The sequence below is a fragment of the Elgaria multicarinata genome, chromosome 13 (genome assembly GCF_023053635.1).
Source record: "Elgaria multicarinata webbii isolate HBS135686 ecotype San Diego chromosome 13, rElgMul1.1.pri, whole genome shotgun sequence".
NCBI lineage: Eukaryota > Metazoa > Chordata > Lepidosauria > Squamata > Anguidae > Elgaria > Elgaria multicarinata.
In genome coordinates, this window is record NC_086183.1 from 4,620,667 (window position 1) to 4,642,655 (window position 21,989).

Below are 21,989 nucleotides of genomic sequence, written 5' to 3' on the forward strand. Positions count from 1 at the left end.
GTGAAATATGCAAATTTTGGTAGGATCCTATAAAAAAAATGAACCAATCAAAATTCTTACCCATCCCTAGCTGGAGATACCAGAGACTGAATTGGGAGGTTTTTTTATATTCAAAGCATGAACTACAACCGTTCCCTAAGAACCGGGTGGTAAAAACAAATAAACGTGGGCAGAGTATCCTGGCTGAGCCCTTACAAGTAATGAGTACAGTTTTTCTGCTATTTTTATTTGTTTGTTTTGTACATTTTACAACCCAACACCCCCCCCCCCGAAAAAAGTCAAAGCTTTCACAAAAATGCATGGCCCATATCCTGCAGACTATAATGTTTCTCTTAATGCAATACCAAACTATGACCCCTTCTTCTTTTCCAATGGCAGCTCCATTGCTGATTAACACCCAGATCGGCTGTATATTTCAATTCATGTTGTGACCCAGGATAGCCTCCCCCCGCCCAACGCAGAGAACAAGTTCCACATCCACAGTCTTAAACATTAGGCATTAAGCCACTGGCAAACCAACCCCCGCCCCGCCCCCCCGCCCCCACCCAAAGCCCCAACAACTACAGGTTACTTGACTTTGATGAACCTGTCCCTTAATCCAGCATTGCAAATTATTTTTAATAATAGCTGGTTTGCAGTTGCCAACCAGGAATACCATTAATTTTGCAGAGCTGTTAACTACCGTTATAACAAAGGTCGTTCATCACTCCTGCCAAGCCAATGTGATCGTGTTCCTTAGAAAATTATAGGAGAGAGTGTGAGAGCAAATTGCCTGAGGAGGCTGGCAGGCATTCTGGTGGACCATGAAAGGCTCAGATTTGGGAGGAACCAAAAATAATATTTGGTCTCATTTTTGCTCCATGCGACCAAGTTTATCCTTCCTTCCTTTATTAAATTTCTGTGTTGCTTTCCACTGCAAAAAGCAGTCTTGCACACACAGTACAGAAATTCATGATCAATATAACTGGAAAGCAGCAGCCCCAAAATCAATATAAACCATAATCAGTACGATAATGCAAACACAACTAAATACCATAAAAAATAATAATAATCTAAAATAGGTGTGTGTGAATCAACAAAACTCGAGCTCTCTTAGGGTGACCATATTTTGGAAAACAAAAAGGAGGACAACATGGTCGCCCCCAAGGGGGCGTGTCCAGCACCAAGGGGGCGTGCCCACCCGAACATAGCCTTGGTCACATGTCTGATTTTACAGCACACATTTAAGACAAATCTCTTCTTCATAACATCTTAATGTTAAAATCACTGAAATAAAGAACAAGTGAGAGATTCAATGTATCTGAAATTAACTTCACACTTTTGTAGGTTTTGCTGTACTTTGAAGCTTTTGCTATACTCTTTGTGTTATTTTATTTATTTATTTATTTATTTATTTATTTATTTATTTTATTACATTTATATACTGCCCCACAGCTGAAGCTCTCTGGGCGGTTTACAACAATTAAAAATAGTAAACATTAAAAGTATACAAAAATTTAAAAAACATAAAAACAGTATAAAAACAACAGTATAAAAAGTGTTACATTCTCCCCTTCCCTCAAATATTTTTTCTGACTGTATCTTCACTCATTGCAAGCTGCTGTTGTTGTTAACAGGGTTTGCTACTGGCCCCAGATCTGTTTCAATTTGGTATGGCTAAAGCTCTACCTAAAAGCTAAGTTTCAGCTCTTTATCTTTAAAAATGACAGTTTAAAAAATAATAATTTTAAAACGTCATTTTTTAAAAAATTCCTAAAAAATCAATGGATGAGTGGATCTCTTTCAAATTTGGTGTGGCTAAAGCTCTACCTAAATCCTATCATGGTACAAAGTTTCATCGCTTTATCTTTAAGAATGATGATTTTAAAAATAATAATTTTAAAACCTCAATTTTTAAAAAATTCCTAAAAAATCAATGGATGAGCGGATCTCTTTCAAATTTGGTGTGGCTAAAGCTCTACCTAAATCCTATCATGGTACAAAGTTTCATCACTTTATCTTTAAGAATGATGATTTTAAAAATAATAATTTTAAAACCTCAATTTTTAAAAAATTCCTAAAAAATCAATGGATGAACAGATCTGTTTTAAATTTGGTGTGGCTAAAGCTCTACCTAAGTCCTTTCATGGTGCAAAGTTTCATGTCTTTATCTTTAAAAATGACGATTTTAAAAATAATAATTTTAAAACCTTAATTTTTAAAAAATTCGTAAAAAATCAGTGGATGAACAGATCTGTTTCAAATTTGGTATGACTAAAGCCCTTCCTAAGAGCTACCATTGTGCCAAGTTTCATGTCTTTATCTTAAAAAATGACGGAGTTATAAGCATTTTTGTTAATTCCCATTAGAGCTGCTCTTTGCAAAAAACCTGGATTTCCCCTCCCCCTCCCGGATCTGCCGGTTTACAGCAAAAATCCGGACATATCCGGGCAAATCCGGGTCATATGGTCACCCTAAGCTCTCTGAAATTCTCTGTATTCCACCTTGAAGTTCATTCTGACCCAACTCTGTACTAGATGGTGAACTGCTTCCCCATTGCCCTTTTAGCATGAAAATCCATGCCTATTTGTATGCATATTTTGCAAATGTATGCATCAATCATGTGCAACTTTGAAATGTACACATTCTTCTCCCATTGACTAAAGTGTTTTTTGTGTGCACTTTTTACATCTGTGCATGCTGTTGAACGCTATTTTGGGGGACCAGGAATCATATTGCAAACTCAGAGCTGGAAAAAGGGCAACGAAAATGACGAAGGGGCTGGAGCATCTCCCCTATGAGGGAAGGTTACAGCAGCTGGGATTGTTTAGCTTGGGGTGGGGGGAAGGAGGCTAAGGGGAGACATGATAGGGCTGTACAAAATTATGCATGTTGTGGAGAATGTGGAGAGGGAGTCATTTTTCTACTAGCCCTGATGGTTGTGTGTTACCTCCAGTATTCAAGGCAGTAAGCCTGTGTGTACCAGTTGCTGGGGAACATGGGTGGGAGGGTGCTGTTGCACCATGTCCTGCTTGTTCCTACCTGGCTGAGGCTGGTTGGCCTCTGTGTGAACAGAGTGCTGGACTACATGGACCCTCGGTCTGATCCAGCATCAGGGCTCTTCTGATGTTCTTATGTACTTAAATATGTATTGACTTTGACCACAAATTGCATCTGAGCCTGTATTTGGTCTGGAAGGTGTGAACTGGGTAAATCCTGATAAAAAATGAACTGAAATGAACTTCTCATAAATCCTATTCTAAAAACAATACAATATAAAAAGTGTTCACCTACAAATACACAAGTTCTCCTTATCCCCGCCCTGCCCCTCTGCCTAGAATAAATACCAAAACATCATCCCACAACAATTGGGCCATCACTAAACTCAGGCCTTAGCTAGACCTAAGGTTTATCCTGGGATCGTCTCAGGGTCGTCCCTGCTTGCTCCCGGGATATCCTGTGTGTCATTTAAATGAACAGGGATGACCCCGGGATAAACCTTAGGTCTAGCTAAGACCTTACACAGCACCTATCTGTTCTGTGGGTGTATATGTAGCAAATCAAGGCAAATACAATATATTGAGGTTGTGTTAAACGGGCATTGTGTCAGGATTTAATAAGGTTTTAATAAACTTTCAGGATTCCCAGAAGCACAAGACAACATATTCACAGCTATAGGTATTTATTCCAGAATAAAAGGGCAGGTTACCAAACAAGAAAAGAGAATGAGATTTCACTGTAAACTTCCCACTTCCACATTTCTTGCATTGCTAAACAAAATTCTAGACAATGGATTACTTTAAATACCTTTCTTCCTATCCTAGTTGTACAGTAAAAGTAATAGGGTTGGGCAAATATCTTAAAATGCAGAATTGCTGATATTTTAACAAAAATATTGAACGTGTCCTTAATATTAGGCTCTGTGCCAGAGGACAGGAAAGTGGCCAATAAAATACCAATTTTCCAGGAAAATTGATTAACGTAATGGGTAACTTGTTGGAAAGAATGATTAAAGCTAAAACGATCAAGCATATAGAAGGACAGGACTTGCTGAAGGAAAATCAACATGGATTCTGCAAAGGTAAGTCCTGTCTCACTAAGCTTTTAGAGTGCTTTGAAAGTGTCTACAAGCATGTGGATAGGGGTGATCAGGTAAATATTGTTCACTTGGACTTCCAGAAGGCTTTTGATTAAGTCCTCACCAAAGAGTCTTGAGCAAACTTAGCAGGCATGGGGTAAGAGGAGAGGTCCTCTAAGGCCATGGCTAGACCTACCGGGCCTAGCGCGACGGAGGAGGGAGGATCTTGCAATATGGTTATTGTGAGATCTCCCCCTCTGTCTACATGCAGTACACGACGTCCGAGGAGGAAGAGGACGTCGTGCCCACCATTTTGGGTTTTTTTTTCTTAAAGGACAAGCGCTTAAAAAAATTCCCCCACTCCTCCCACCCCACCCCTGATGGGCACAGAGCTCATTAGGAGCTTTTGCCCTGTGCCTGGTTCCTGGCTCCTTGTGGTTACTCGCAAGGAGCCGGGACAACCAGCGATGCCCGCCCACACGTTCTGCGGTCTCGGGATCATCCCGAGACCATGGAAAAACTGGGGGAAAAGGCTATGCCAATATCCTGGGGCAAGGGAGGGATCATCCCTCCCTGCTCCTGGGATCCCCTGTGCGTCATGTGAATGCACAGGGATGATCCTGGGGCGATCCCCGGGATATTGGCAGGTCTAGCCATGGCTTAAATAACAGGAAGCAGAGTGTAGGGATAAATCAACAGTTCTTGCAATGGAGAGATGTAAACAGTGGGTTCAGGAACTTTTTAGAGGTGAACAGTGAGGTGTCCAAGTTTGCTGATGATACCACATTATTTAGAAGAGTTCCAAAGGAGGGATGGACATTAAAATGGCAGGTCTGGTTCAATGTAACCAAGTTATGCACATTGGGGGTGGGGGGAATCCTATCTTCACATGATATTGTGACTGGCCATGAAAGGGAGCCTGAGATTGAGCAGGACAGCTTGATGAAAATGTCATCCCAGTGTGCAGCTGCTGTGAAATAGGCAAATTCTAAGCTGTGAATCATCATGAAAGAAATCAAACATAAAACTGCCAGTATCATAATGCCTTTATACACATCTATGGTGCAACCACACTGGGAATACCGTGCATGGTTCTGGTCACCACATCTCAGAAAGGATACTGTAGAGCTGAAAAATGAGCAGAAAGGGACAACCCAAATGAACAAGGGACTTGAGCGATTCTCCTATGAGGAAAGCTCATAAGTGGGGACAGGACAGAAAAATATACATGGGCCTAATCTACACTAAGCAGGGTAATGCACTATGAAAGCGGTATATAAAAGGCAGGAGCCACACCAAGCAGGATATAGTGGTATGAAAGCGGTATATCGTCTGTGTCAATGGGCCCCAACAGCTGTCAGTACACTTCAATAGCACTATAAAGCAGTAGTGTGGCTCCTGACTTTTATATACCACTTTCATAGTACAATTTCCTGCTTGGTCTAGATTAGGCTATGGTGTGGGGAAAGTGGATCAGGAGACATTTTTCTCTCTCTCACCTAATACTAGAACCCATGATACTGAAAGATGGGAGATTCAGGGCAGAGAATAGGATGCAGTTCTTCACACGACACAAAGTTAAACTATGGAATTTACTAACACAAGATGTAATGATGGTCACCAACTTGGATGACTTTAAAAGAGGGATTAAACAAATCCATGGTGATTAATGCTATACATGGGTACTAGTCCTGATGGCCATATACTACAGGCGCTGTGCGCCTATGCACACCACTTGCTGGGGAACATGAGCAGGAAGGTGCTGTTGCACTCATGTTCTACTTGTGGGCTTCCCACAGGCAGCGGTTTGGCCACTCTATGAACAGAATGCTGGGCTAGATGGGCCTGTGCTCTGGCCAGCATGGTTCTTCTTACGTTATCCCATACATCTTCTCTGGACCTTCTCCAAAATGAAGGTCTGGAGAGAGAACATCAGGGAGTAACAGGGGGGAGGAAGAATATTACATGGTTTTTCAGTGGATGGCATTTAGCCATGATTGGTTTTTTATAAAACACACCAAGGCATGGGCCACACCAAGTTCTGGCAAATAAATGTCCCTGTTGCCATTGAAGCACACTTTAAAAATTAGAGTCAAAAGGGGAAATGCCTGTTGTTGGAAGCCACTCAACATTCCCAGTAGCAGGGATTTCCATTTCTAGGCCCCATTTTCAAAGCATGCCTTGGCACCAGCTGGTCTACCAGGCACACTATGCCACTGTTTGGATCGACATGCACCTTTTTGTTGTAGATGTAAAGAGTGGAAATCCATCCTTAGACACCTCTTATACCCATCTCCCCCAATCTGGTGCCCTTCATGCAGGCTGGTGGATGATGGGTGCTGTAGCGCCAGTTCCTCCTGATCTTCCAAAGGGGTTTGCTTGTCTCCATTCCAACTCAGAATGTGGACAAATTTGGTTGGGTCAGAAAGTAGACCAGTCCTAAAAATCAGGGTGCTATAACAAGATGGCTGCAAACTTTTAAAAAGGATAAATGTAGTCATAGGAAGGGGGCTTTATATCAGGTTTGTGGCACTACAGGAAGGGCAGTTAATAATTTCTCTACAGTATTTTCCCAATCTTAGTCCTACCTCCCACACTTGGAGATGCTGTTTGCACCATAGGGCAATATGTACAGGTGCCCTATGGCACTTAGAACTTTTCACCTGCAGGGTGAACAACAGGTTGGGCAGGGTAGATTTGGATCAAGGAAACTCCCCCCCCCCCACCAGCATCATGGGTCCAGTCTGATCCAGGGCTTCAGTGGCTGCATTTACCCATTATTAATTTTTTAAAAAACACCAGATGGATCTCCCATATCTCACCTATTTTGTGAGAAAATAGAAAAATCATGTTATCTTGCTGGCTGTCCAAATGCATAACCATTGAATAACTTTGGCTAGGGATGTACAGTTTATGTATAACCCATTCTGTCTGTGTTTTATGGGCTGTCAAGAGCCTTTCATTCCATTGTCTGCTCATTGGAGGATTCAGATTTTTTCTTCCCCTTCAGAAGAGTATGTAGAATTTTTTGTCATATTTTATGGAAATTTTGCTGGCCTGTAATATTTTGCATGAATGCCTTAGCTCAGCATACAATCAGATGGCACACAAGAATATATATATATATATATATATATATATATATATATATATATATATATATATGTATATATTAGCATATTTTCTAACAACTTTAGTATTTTGTACAATTATATTTGTGTACAAGTAAAAAAAATGGTTTGCCAGTCGATGCGATTCAGATGATGCTAGTTTGCTGCAGAATTCATGGGTCGAATTCATATTAATCCAAAGTGATTTGAATGTGTTGCTGTCTTCTCTGACATCCCTACCTTTGGCTGCTTATATGTAAATGAGTTTTAAAACAATATTGACATAAATCTCTACCCAGTTTTCCCAAGCCAGAAAAATATGACGAAGGTTTTAGACTGTAAAGTGCTAAGTTTAACATTCTCAATAAATGTAACGAGAATTTTTAATAAGCTGCTATTAAATATAATTTGATGTATTTTTAACATGGATCATAACAGAAGAGTATGTTCTGAATTTCCGTTTTCTGTGTGAATGGATTGAGCTTAATTGCATGCTATTTTCAGAATGCTTGCTATTTTCAGTTTCCCCCGAGGAAGAATGCAGATGTTCAAAATGCACAGGGAGATTTTAAAATCTTTTCTTGGACCAGTTGACTTTGCTCTTTCATCAGCTACTACCCAGCTCAAAATAGTGCTCACTGGCCCACCCACCTCTACATCCTATGCTGGCTCTTCCCCAGCTCCGCCATTATCCAAAAAAAGAAAAGAAAAAAAGAATATTGTCTCCCTGAATCTGCATGATGGAAAAAAAATCAGGAAAGGGCATACATTTTAAACAATATCCATATAGTAAAATAACTAAATAACTGAAAATCCAACACCTCCAAGTTGAACTCGCCACCAGGCAAAACAAATAAGTCTAGAGAAACTCAGCTCTCTCACAGCACCTCTTTATGTTCTACACTGGTTTCCAAAGCCCCAGAAACAGGTACTTCTGATAAAATACAAATACAATCTAGCTGTCAGCACTGAGGAACTGCTACCCTGAACAATAAAATGTGGCGAGAATGGATCCTTGCACCATCAATCCGCACAGCACGCAGCTTTATGTTCTGTTCACTTACTGGTAAATGTGATATTGAATCCTCGCTTCTCAGTGGAGTGGTCCGTCTGAAATTCCAATCTGGTGACATGGCCGCTGCTAGTGAGAGAAGATGGCAGTTGGCTCCCGGAAAACGTCCCCAAGACAGGCGATTCGGCAGTTCCGCCATCTTTGACGGCCAAGAAGTCAAACTGTGGCTCCACGTCGAAATCATTAAAGGCCAGGTGGATCCGGCTTTCAGGTTTTGCGATGATTAACCAGACGCAGTGAAGGCTGCTGCCATATTCCTCAGGGTAGTTTGGGGAGAGCACGATGCCAGATGGGGTAGTGAAGTTGAAGAAGCAGGAAACTGCAACAAGAAAAACAACAGCGAATATGAGTCCTGGACCATGTCACTAAACCTCAGACAAGTTCCTTTGGACTAGAACAGGGTGGGCAACCTGTTTTCAGTTGAAAACCGCATTACATCATGGGTAATCTCTCAGGGGCCATATAATGGCAGAGAGAGAGAGAGAGGACATGGGCAGTGGAGGGTAGAGGCAGAACCAAAATTAGGTGGCCCATCTCTTTTCTCTTTCTGCAACTCTCTTTTCTCTCCCTTTTTATCCCCCCTCTCTTCTATGGAAGGGACAGATTGCTCCTGCTAGAGGTCTGAAGTAGTCACATGCAGAGGGGGGTTGAAGGCTGAGGGCCACATGGAATTACGCCAAGGACTGTAAGCTGCCCGAAGGCCCCAGGTTGCCCACTCCTGCACTAGAGTTGGATGGTGAATGTATGCAAAATTCATTATCATTCAATATCACAAAGGCAAAGAAAGGAAAAGGGGGAAAGCAAAAAAAGAATTGTCAGCCTCTCTTTCAAGCTTATGAGTTCCTTTGGCTATAAAAAAAATAACAATAGAGGAGAACATCTTGCTAATTGGCTAGTGCGATATGCCCCCACCCCATGAAATAAGCAAGTTGGGCTTTCCCGGTTTATGGTGAAAACTAGGGCTGAATCAAAAGTTGGACATGTATTCAAGAGGAGACTTTTTAGCACTGCTGGCGGCAACGTAAGCAGACGAAGAGATATTGGAAACATAGTCTAGCAGCAATTACAAAATCCTTAAGGTGAAATTATCTCTTGATCCTTTTTTGGGGGTGGGGGTGGTAATGGCCATAGCTAGACCTCAGGTTTCTCCCTGCATCGTCCAGGGGTCAAACCTGTTCGTCTAGGTGACACACAGGGGATCCAGTGCTCAGGCAGGGGCGAACCCTGGAGGATCCCAGGATAAACCTTAGGTCTAGCTGTGGCCCATGTATCAGAAAGGAGAGGAAGCTAAAGAGAGTGCTAATTTTTTACAGGACTGTGGCAGCTTGAACTGTACATGCAAAAGATTAGAAAACAGACCAGGTGCTAACTCTAAGAGACCGATATCTTAAACTATGGGATATGGCGGTTTTAAATAAATTCACCTGGGTTGCTTGAGCTAGTAATGGGAGGTGTTTTCACACTAGGGGCCTGTCTGTCTGTTGTCTTTGCCCCAGGGATTCAGCTCCAAATCCACGCAGCATCCGTTATTTGACGCAGCCGCTAATTCAGAGCCTCCCCAAAGCAAAGAGCTGAAGAGCTGCAGCTGAAAAGTTGGGAACTAGCTCTGGCGTTTCCTGCCTGAGCGAGGTCGGCTGGGGGCGTTCCCGGGCAGAAGACGACCTCCCATTGGTTGCCGGAAGCCAGGGGACGGGGTGGGCCCAGGAGGCCTAATGGCCGCCAGAAAGCCTGTGCTGACCCCCACCCCCACCGTGGGGATTATTCACCTCTACCCCGCAGCAAGGGTGCCGTGGGATTGGGCGGTGGAGCGGCATCAACTCAGCACTGCAAAGACAGCTTCTTAGTTTGAACAAAATTGGAAGTGGTTTAAAACATTAAGCATGACAAACAAATTGAAATGATTGGTAACCCTTTTGGAAACTTCCTAATTAAAGTGGATATGTTTGCATTAACAATTTTACATGGATATTGTATGAATGTCTTTAGTTTCCTAGACGCTATCTTAAATTGTTCTGAGGTAAATGGTCTCACGCTGACTAATAACTGAGGTATATTTTTTAAAAAAACATTTTAAAAGATAAATATGAGTGTTCTTATGTAGGGATATGCAAACTGTTACGTGTGTGTGTGTGTGTGTGTTTTCTGTACTTCCTGTTTTGTTTGTTCTTTTTTTATTTGCAAATTTGGCAAGACAGAGGTGATGTAACAGTTCCACATACACATCTACTTTCCCTCTCTTAGTGTTTTCACTGTTACAAAACCACATTAAAATAAAATAAAGTTAACAGGATTTATTTCAGAGAAAAATAGGTGGGGGTGAGGGATGTGGAAGGTTTCATAAAACCATCCCACCCCAGGTCATCTTCTTCACTGCCATTTGTTGCATGGTCCCGGTGGGGACAGTTTTCCCAGGACCTCTGATGGCTGGCAAGCACCGTTCGTCTCCTTCTGCCCCCGAAGAAGGTAAAGCAGCTTCCCCAAGCTGTGCTCCTCTGATGCGTTGGACTCAGTGCATACATCAACATACATGCGTCTATATATAAACCACTGAGGTGGGGCACAGCGATGCGTGACACAATTCCAAGGAAGAACGTTTTGTTGCTAAGCAACAGGAGATATGAGAAGAACTTTGTGGTGCTAAACAAGGTTTTAAACCACAGGTGATACGTAAGTCTGTCCCGCAGCCTCATGTAAGTCCCGTCGGTTGCCAGGAAGGCGAGCAGGGGAGAGGCAGCTAAATACTCAGCTATAAGATCAGCTAAAGCAATATTATCATATGGAAGACACAAAGGTGGCTACCCTGAAGCTTTTTGTAGCCAAAGTTCTCCCGCAACTATTGTATGGGGCAGAATTATGGGGTCGACTCTATTTCATCAGTAGAGACCATACAGAACATGGTGTTGAAGGAATTGTTAGCTCTTCCAGTAGGGGTTCCCGCTACCTTATTAAGAATGGAGGTGGATTTGCCCTCCTTCAAGTCAAGAATCCACAAGAGTATTATACTTTATGGGAAAAAGTTAATGATTCTAGATGAAAATAACTTAGCTAAACAATGTTTCAATGAACAGTTGAAAAAGGGTGGATGGGCACATAACTGGTTAACTTTGTCCCAGCTCTATGCCAACAAGGTGCAGGAACTGCTAGCTAATAACAAAAGGAGTATTGGAGATAGAATCTATGAGGCTGATGCCCAAGGAAACGCAATAGCTAGTCAATTACAGGCCTTCTCTCCATGGTTTAGTCTTATTAAGAAAGAACAGTACTTTTCACAATATTTGCTTGACCTATCGTTTCCTGCCCTAAGGAAGGCCTTTACTGCCCTTCGTTTTCAGACAATGCCCTCTGCTTTCTTGGAGGGGAAGTATAAAAAAGTCACCCATGCCCAGCGGATCTGTTTTTGTGGCTCGGGGGAGATCGAAGACCTAGCGCATTATCTTCTGCATTGCCCTCTGTACAAAGAAATCAGGGAGCGTTTTCTAAAGGAACTATTGTTAGCAAAAGCAGGTTGGCACACTAGAGACATTATCTGCGATCTGCTGGCAGACCATAGTAAAGCAATCACAATTAAGGTAGCAAAGTTTGCGGCTGCAGCCCAAAGAATCAGAAATAACTTTCTTAACAAAGTCTGCGTAGATTGTAAGGGGGACCATTTGATTTAATAGTTTTGTATAAACTATCATCAGAGATCCCACCTATTTGACAGTGCCAGATATTGACTGCCAGCATTTTAGGTTATAATGTAATCACTGAAATTATCCTTGTGACTTTGGCATGTATGTCACCATCGTGATAGCAAAGGGTGGGTGCTGCAGATAAATGGAGCACCCCTAGAATATAAATAAATGTATCATATTGAACAATAAAGTACTAGCGCACAAAGGGTCTGCAATAGTTAATCTAGTAAGCATTATTGTACATGGACTCAGTGGAGGCTGGTGTCTCCGAAGTCAGTGGGGTGGGAATTCTTTAGGGTGGATTCCTGCATTGAGCAGGGGTTTGGACTCAATGGCCTTGTAGGCCCCTTCCAACTCTGCTATTCTATGATTCTCTGGATTTCAGACAGAACCCTAAAGCAGCTGTGCAGGGTGCTTAGACCTTTGCCACACGCTTAAGCCATTGTAATCATTAATGCTGTTTGGTCTCAGGCATGCCACCACAGGTTAATCTGGCCTTGTGATTGTTAACCACATAGGTGTACCTCAGAACAACCAGGTTTTCCTTTTGTTTTAATCCACAACCAATGTTAGTCTATGCTGTTGCCAGCATAAATTGCCAGTAGCCACATGGCCAACTTAAAATCAGTAGTGCAACTAAATGTCAACTCCAGATAAATAACAAAATGGTCAGCAGCAGGTTTAATGGGTTGTGGGAACAGGTTTTGATGGAGCTATGGTTCTCCAGTGGGAGTGGATTTCCTAAAATAATCTGATTTTTTATTTATTTATTTATTTATTTATTTATTACATTTTTATACCGCCCAATAGCCGAAGCTCTCTGGGCGGTTCACAAAAATTAAAATCATCATAAAATCAACATAAAACATAATACTCGTCCACATCCCCTCACAAAAATCCATCTGCATACAAAGGGGGGAAATGCCATTCTCTGATGCACATCTAAGCATGAGCACGTGCGCACGTGCGCACACACACAGCTGAACTAGACATGACACTATAAACGCTTGCTGCTGCATCTTTTCTTTTCTTTTCTTTAAACTATCAGCCACAGGGGGTGATTTTTGTCACAACTTGGCATGTGCAGAGTGGGGTGTAGCCCTCCCCCACCCAGGGCTTGTCTAGATGGGCGCTTTTCCCCGGGGGAGCTTCAGAGTGGCAGCAGGTGATCTACATGACGCAGCCGCCACTCCGAAGCGATCCAGGGGCAAAGCCCCAAGCTCAGCTCTAAAAAAGTCGGACATTTACCTCGACTTTTTAAGCTCGGAGCGAGGCGACAATGGCATCTGCTGCGAGGCATGCCACAGCCTACGGCGACCACTGATTGGTTGCCATCGACTGGGCAGGGAAGGGGGTGGACCAGCAAGCCGAAAGGTCACTGGACCACCTCTGCGGACCCTTGTTTTTAAAAAAATAAAAATAAAAGGGGGTGGATATTCTGAGAGGGAGGGAGCACCCTGTTTCTCCCCAGTTTGGCCCAAGAGACAATAATATGTTGTTGTGCAAACTACAGGTAAATGGCCAAAGAAGGCTAAGAGATGGTGAAGTAACGTGACTCATCTTTAGTCCCCACTCTGGTGAGAGGGAGGGGGTGAAGCGAAGTGTGAGTGTAAAACAATAGAAGCATTGGGGGTGGGGACACGATGGGTATGTGATCCGGGTTTCAGGGCCCCCTGTAAGGGATCAGCCTCAGGGGTTGCAGGCTTCCTTCTTTCAGGAGATTTGAAGTGAAGCAGTTTTGGAGAAGTTTTTGCAGCCCACATTCCCTTGGGAGGTCGGGCTGAGGCAAAAACAGTTGAGACGCTGAGGCAAAGGAGCAGGGGGCAGCATGCTAGAGCTTAAAGCTCTTACTGGCAGTAAAGAAGTGCTACGGGTACGGTGACCATATGGAATGGAGGACCGGGCTCCTATATCTTTAACTGTTGTATAGAAAAGGGAATTTCAGCAGGTGTCATTTGGATGCGTGCAGAACCTGGTGGAATTCCCTCAGTTAAAGCTGCAGGAGCCCTGCCTTCTTTTGTATCTGGTCACTCTAGTATAGCTCCTGCAGCTTTACCTGATGAAGAGGGCATTTCACCAGGTGCTGCATGCATACAATGACCCCTGCTGAAATTTCCTTTTCTTTACAATGGTTAAAGATACAGGAGCCCTGTCCTCCTTTTCATAGGGTCACCCTAGCTGAATCACCCTAGTTAGGGGAGGCATTTCAACCTTATTGAATGTGGCGGGGGAGGGATAGACCTGCGGAAATGTGAGGAAACCAACAAATGGTTAAAGGAAAGGGGTTGGTGTCATGGGAAGTGGATGCAAACATCTGGAAAACCCCGTAGGGTGGGTTCAGGACCCTAGATGAGTCGGATTTGGCCCACTGGCATGAGATTCAATGCCCCTGGTTTAAGATCAGCCTCCACTTATGCTCAACCTGTATATTTGTAAATAAACTCAAATATTACAAACATCACCAGCCTACAGTGACCTCCTTCCAAAGGAAAGTGAACTCATGTATATGCCTCGGAATCCCTCACTACTTGGAGAGTGGCAAGGGCAATATAAAAGTCTCTGGATGCAATTGTGATGCCATTTCTCGAAAATGGGAGAAATGCATGCGCCTTCTTGCCATCATCTGCAGAATTCATCTGGGATTGGCTGTATTATTATTATTATCATTATTATTTCCAACCTTTTGCCCAATACTGGGCCTCAAGGCAGCCTTACATAATTTAAAACATATACATTTTAAAACCTAGGAAAAGAAATATACAGTACAGCACCATGTACATTGATGGTGCTATATAAATAATAATAATAATAATAATAATAATAATAATAATAATAATAAAAAAATAAATTACAATATTAAAACATTAAACATTTAAAATACATGACAATTTTACAAGTCTAACATAGATGGAGGCCCAGATTATTCTCCAAAGGCCTGCTGGAACGAAGACATATTTGCCTGCTTCCGAAAGCACATCAGGGAGGGACCCAGTCTAGCTTCCCCAGGAACAGAGTTCCAGAGCACTGGAGCAGCCACCGAGAAGGCCCTCTCCCATGTTCCCACCAGGCACACTTGTGATGGTGGTGGGTATGAGAGAAGGGCTTCCCCTGAAGATCTTAAAGCACAGGCAGGCTTGTAAGGGAGAATACAGTCTTTCAGATAACCTAGACTCCAGCCATATAGGGCTTTATATTTCATAACCCGCACTTTGAATTGTGCCCGGAAACAGACTGGAAGCCAGTGGAGCTGTTTTAACAGGGGAGTTGTATGCTCCCTATAACTAGCCTCGGTCAACTATCTGGCTGCAGCTCTTTGAACCAGCTGGAGTTTCCGAACAGTCTTTAAAGGCAGCCCCACGTAGAGCGCGTTACAGTAATCCTTTCGGGATGTAACTAATTCACATGTGCATGTCGATGCTGGCTCCATTTTGAATGCTCAGCGTAGCGTAATGACACCCGCATGTTTCCGCCATCCTGCAGAGAGTGAGCAGGGGTGGAGTGCATTGTGTTTGCCAGTGCATTGTGTACCACACAATGCACTGGTAAACCTCCAGCGGTAGCGTCACACATTACAGAAGTGGCGTAGAGAAACTGCCGCTCGGAGGCTGTTCCAAATGGTATGTGAACAAGCGCGGTCCAACTTGTGATGTGCACACCTTAAAAGTCTTAAGGAGAAACTCGTCCCCCCCTTCATTTCCCACTATGAAATGTCTTGAGCTAACGAGGTGTGAAGCCAGATGGTGGAAAAGTAAAGGCAATTAGGAAAAATGTTTAGAGCACCATAGTGAACATTGAGCCCCCTTAGCTGTCGAGAAAGAGATTTGGCCGCATTTCAGCTGACAGGGCCCATTGGCTTCCCACAGCAAGGAGGTTCTTTCATTGTTCCTGTGTACCGTTTGCCCAGCACATGACAGATTCCCTAGCTTCCCCACCTCCACACACATTTGCCTTCCATGCTTCACGTCCCACCTCGCCTTCCACAGTCCACAGCCCTTTCACCTATAGCTCAGTACGTGAACCCTTTCCACGCTAATTGCCGGGCGGAAAAAAATATGCCTCCAACACATTTTCTCAAACATATAATTGTATTCATCTTAGCATTACTATCTGTGTCATTGCTTTCCTCTTTCTCTCCTCTCGCCACCCCCAATCCCTCACTAAGGGTTATGATGACCTTTAATTCTCTAATCCCTAAAGAAGATGGAAGATGTCAGATAGAAGATGACAGAGTTTCCTGGGCTAGCCATTTCCTAGGCTGCAGAGAAATAAACTGGCAGTGGAACAAGCTTGTCGGGTTTAGGGAACCATGGAAAGCATTAGACATCGTAGCCAGACCTCCAATCAGTGAAGTCTGGTGGCTCCGATGTCTGTTCTGGATTTCAGTCAGAACTCTAAAAGAGTTATCCAAAGCACATTAAGAACCAGTCAGAACTCTAAAGGAGCTATCGAGGGCACTTACACACCTTAGACAGCTCCTTTAGAGTTCTGGCTGGTTCTGACTGAAACCTGGAGCAGAGTCACCACGCCACTGACATCAGGGACATCAGCTTCCACTGTATCCTACACTGGCAAAGAACAAAAACTGTGTGGTCCCATTCAAAGAGGCACCTGGAACCAAATCAGTTTCAATGGTATCTGAATTGCAAATTCCCTACCACCCCACATTAAAAACAAAAAACAAAAAAACACTGGCATTTAGTGCATATGTAGACACTTCAATTGAGCCTCGTGTGGCGCAGAGCGGTAAAGCAGCAGTTTCTGCAGCTGAAACTCTCTCCATGGCCGGAGTTCAATCCCAGCGGAAGCTGGTTTCAGGCAGCCAGCTCGGGTCGACTCAGCCTTCCATCCTCCCGAGGTCGGTAAAATGAGTACCCAGTTAGCTGGGGGAAAGGTAATAATGGCCGGGGAAGGCAACAGCAAACCACCCCGCTATAAGGCCTGCTAAGAAAACATCAGCGAAAGCTGGCGTCCCTCCAAGAGTCAGTAATGATTCAGTGCTTGCACGAGAGGAGGAGACACTTCAATTACTTAAAAACAAACAAAAAGTCTGAAATGAGACATTTATACATTTTTCTTTTAGAACATGGGATGTGAGATGTTCCTTGAATGAACAATGGCTACACGAGATAAGGTCGAAAACCAGGCAGTCCTATTGGAGAAAGACACCAAAAGACTCTGGTTCCAATTTTGAGGGTTTTTCTGGGTGGTTTTTTTGTGTGTGTGGGTAAAATGCCCTCTGGTGGGCTCCTCTCTACATTGTGGTGGACCCCCAGCAGTTTCCCCTAAAGCCACCACCTCCTTGGCCCTGTGCACCTGCTGCAGCAAATGCAGGGTCACATGGAAGGCTCTACTCATGTTCAAGAGAATGTGAGTAAAACTCCTCTTCGGACATTTCTATTCAACACAACAGGTTGGGAACTGAGGGATTGGGGCCTGACATACATGGGGATGTTTGGGGGGTGGAAATAAAGGTCAGGAATCAAGGGCAGGGCCTAGCACACACGGGGATGTTGGGTTTAGGGGCTCACATGCATGACCCTGTCCCAATGCATATTTCGAGCCCTGAACAAGGCTAGAGAGAAACTCATTCTAGAAATATGTCCTTGGGCTGTCCTACTCAGCAGGCAGCTTCTTTTCCAGGCCCTCAGCAAATATAATGACACTTAAGGGGATTTGGTTGAAGCCTGTGGGAGGTTAATCTACAGATTATATACATTGCAGCTGCAGTTTGCTCTTGACACCCAAGATGGGATCCACAATGCCTTTTAACATGCACCAACCTCTAAAACAAGATACTGGTAATTACTGATTGACTGTCATGTTTACTACACACCGCCATTCACTGGCAACTACATCTCATAAAGCTAGTACATGGAAGGGAAGTTACCAGGAAGTTACTTTCATGCAATCAAACCTGGAAGTGAAGACTCCAGGGCCAGGTCCCATTCTCTGACAACTGGAAGCATCGTTCAGATCACATAAACACACACACACACACACCTCTTTCAGCATGTTCATGCAATTTTCCAGAAATTCTTCCTGGAAAAGCCTGGTTCAAGCTTGCAACAGGAAAGTTGTTGGCACATATGCACCCATAGGAAGAGATGTTCATAGCCTGATATACCAACTACACCCTTATTTGGACAGAGGTAGCCTTGCTACAGTTATCCATGCTTTGACAGCCTCTCATCTGCAATGGGACTTCCTTTTGGAAATAGTCCGAGAACTTCATCTGGTCAAAAACAGGGCAGCAAGATTGTTAATGGTGACTGGCCAACATCATCATATTATGCCATTACTTTTCCAGCTTCACTGGCTGCCAGTCCATGTCTGGGCCCAATTCAAAGTGTTAGTATTAACATGCAAAGCCCTAAATGGCTTGGGGCCAGGTTATCTAAAGTAGGGTGACCATATTTGGGAAACCAAAAAAGAGGACACCTAGTGTGTGTGTGGGGAAGCAGCTTTCTGAGTCCTGCAGAAAGTACGTTATTCTCCCGCCACCTTAACGAACCCGATTGGAGTGGAGGAGGGGAAAGGATTTCATTCTGCACCACCACCACCCACTCCAATTGGGGCCTTTTCTATAATGTCCACGAATGACCCACTTTCCCCTTTAAGACCTCAATTGGAGCTCGGGGTGGGGGAATGATGTGCCTCAAGAAAGCATGTCATTCCTTCCTGCCATGCTAATGGCAGCCTTAAAGGGGAAGGTGTGTCATTCCAGGACATTATTGAAAATCCCCCCTGACACCATGGAAAGAACAAAAACCAGGACAAATCTGGGGAAATCCTGACAGTTGGTCACCCTATCTAAAGAATTGTCTCCTCCCGTGTGTACCTGCCTGGGTGGGAGGGTGATGTTGCACCCTGTCCTGCTTGTTCATCCCTGGCCGATGGCTGGTTGCCCACTGTGAGAAAAGAGTGCTGGACTAGATGGACCCTTGGTCTGATCCAGCATGGCACTTATTTATTTATTTATTATTACATTTCTATACCGCCCAATAGCCGGAGCTCTCTGGGCGGTTCACTTCTTATGTTCTTATGGACCCAAAGATAGAATCATAGAATCATAGAATCGCAGAGTTGGAAGGGGCCTACAAGGCCATCGAGTCCAACCCCCTGCTCAATGCGGGAATCCACCCTAAAGCATTTTCAGGGGGTCATTCTTCAGGAGCCCCTGCTAAAGGAAGCAAGACACCCTGGTTTTCTGCTGTGGCACCATGGTTGTGGAATGAGCTTCCTAGAGAGATTTGCTTGGCATCTATGCTGTACTCACCCTGCCCCCAGGAGAAGATTTTTTCTTTTCTTTTCCTTGAATTTTAGCATTCTAATCTTTCAGCTCTGTTGTTTTAAATCTGCTATTTTATTTTAAATCTCTACACTGCTGCTAGGTTTTATTCTGGTTGTACTTTTATACTGTAGTTTTAAATTATATTTTTTATTTTAATTTTTGTGAACTGCTCAGAGAGCCTTGGCTATTGGGCATTATCGTTTCTCCCCCTTTTACCTAGTACACCATCTAAAATTAACCTCTGGCTTTGCTAATATAAGGACTGTCATGTTTCTCTGTAATTCTCTTCTATGCTCAGTCAGGGAAATTTGTCTTTCACCCAAGCTATGAGACAGGTCTGTGTTACAACTGGCTTTTATGCTTTCATTACTAGAGACTAGTCATTCCTTCTCTCTCCCATAATGCATTGCTAAGTGTAATATGATACCTACGACATGTACCAATGACCAAGGTTACACTCCTACACATCTTTAGACAGAAAAGCAGTCCCACAGGGACTTCCCCCCCATTTAAATACACATAATATTGTGCCCTTAATTCATTCAGTTTGCAAATCTCCATTTTAAGACTGGATTTAAAACTGCAGAGCTCATAAACTGCAGACCTCATCTAACCATATATATTTTTAATGGCTTTACTATTTCTTCCTGCATTCCTTGCTTTTTGTACCACCAAAACTGATGAAGAGTTCTGAAGAACTTGAATGGTTGCACACTTTTGTAGGTAGTCAATTTGGCTATCCTTGGTTTTTTTTAATGTATACAGGAGATGAAGTTGTCCTAATTAGCACACAAAAGCCATGTTCATCTAATATGATGACTAGTATATTTAGCACTCCCAGAGTGACCTTCCAAAGAGGCTCTGTGCTGGAACTTATTACCCACATTTATCTGAAACAGAAAAGATAAATAGAACCTGACAGAGTTCTAGCATTCTTTTTACAGATTGGTCCATGGAAATGCAAGTGAATAAACGTTTTCAACACAATTCTTCAGACTAGACCTGCTTAAAAGATTTTAACAAAGAGATTCCTCTGAGTTCCAGATGTTATGTAGAGATGCCATGAGCATCCACGTTTCTTCTGCTCCTGAAGGAAAAAAATAACCCCACATTTCCTGTTTTGAATAAGTTTCCCCAATAAGTAGTAGATGTGTGAATAGTCAGGAATTGGAGCAAGAAAGAAAAAGCAAGAAAGGAAGAAAAAATGCCTTGACAGCGTGACCTATTGCACTATTAGGTCAAACGGGCATGCAATTCTTCAAATGTGCATTAATTTCATGTGCTGTGCTGTGCTATTGAATGGGGTACATGGTGCCCAGTTTACTGCTACAGTTATCCAGACCAACATTGTAATAAAATGACATATCTACTTTTCCTGATAATTGTCCTGAATAGGCAGTGCCATGATGAAGAAAAATAAAGCGATGGGTGTCACGGCTAGATCCACAAACTCACAGATCTCTTCCACCTGGCTCTGCCCTGCCCGAAGAGCAGTGATCCGTGGATGCCGAAACATGCCTATACTTGGAAGCGATTCTGACCACACACACAGGGATGTCTGTGTGTGGAAAATCCATTTCATTTTTGGCTCGATGAGGCTCCCTCCAGCATGCATGATTCAGCTCGCATTTGCCGAACCACATTTTTTTTCTTGGAATCTGAGAAATTTTGCTGGAGCAAATGTCTATCCGACAGACCTCAGCTGCTTGTTGCTGTCATTTTGCAATTAAATGATCTTGGTTCCTTTTCTGAGCAGCAAAGGAGAAGAACAGTTTGGAGAAGTTATCAGGCGTGGATGGGGGTTCTTGTGCTCACCTTACTTATGAGGCAGCTGAGAAGTGGGTGTGAGTGTCCTGACTTTTAATGTTCAAGCATCTCTCGAGCAGCCGTGCCAGCTTCCTGCACTTCAGTTGAAACCAAGATGTCAGGAGAGAACACCTCTGCTACAAGATCTCTGTAGAACAGGAAGTGCAGGCAGCTGGAAAGGCTGAAGAATGATGGAGAATGTGAAAGGAAGGAAGGAAGGAAGGAAGGAAGAGCACCCTCTGCAACTTTGCAATGCAAAGGTATGCTCGAAAACACCACTGAAAGGAATGCAAAAGAAATTCTAAAATGCCTAGAGAATGAGACAGAAGAACAGAGACCACTTTCTTCCTATGGAAGAAAACTTTCAGGAAATTGAAGGACAACATGGCAGGGCACAATTTTGTCTCCTGTCATCATTCATTTCTCCCGATCACCATTCCCGGGCTCTGTGCGGTGATGTGCACAGTGGGAAGAAAGAAGCAGGAGAAGGAAGAAAATAAAAATAAAAATAAAAATAACCCTGAAAGTAATGACCAATTGATGGGTTAATTTTTGAGCTAAATGTAAAACTCATTGGCGCTAACAGGAAATTATACATTGACGGTGAAAACGCTGCGAGGAGAAAACTATTGATCACAGTGTGAATTCATATCCTATAATCCTAAAAGCATATGCAGGGCAGTGCATGCATAAGCCGCGTTATTCAGAAAGCAGCCTGCTCATTGTCTAGGGGTGGGGGTGGGGGTGGGGGAGCTTGGATCATTCAGCAGGGATAATAAGGCAATATGAGATTTACATGAAAAGGTAATTGCTGCTAAGGGTTGCAAATTAATGCACAAGGAGGAAAGCAATTTGCACACAGGAGGGCCTATCAGGAGGATTATCAGAGACGTGAAACTTCAGAAAGGGAAGAAAAGTTTTATGGCTGTTCAAAGCGAGATCGTTTTTCACACCTAACACCATCAAGCACACTCAAGAC

At 43.3% G+C, this 21,989-nt stretch overlaps 1 protein-coding gene across 1 annotated transcript in view; it reads right to left on the reverse strand.

The window, feature by feature from the left end:
* The window catches only part of CSMD2 (CUB and Sushi multiple domains 2), a 784,677-nt gene that overhangs the window by 220,105 nt on the left and 542,583 nt on the right, over window positions 1-21,989 (reverse strand). Inside the window, exon 14 of the mRNA XM_063140724.1 lies at window positions 8,232-8,558. Within this exon, the coding sequence (XP_062996794.1) occupies window positions 8,232-8,558 (327 nt within the window). The remainder of the gene's footprint in view (window positions 1-8,231; window positions 8,559-21,989) is intronic.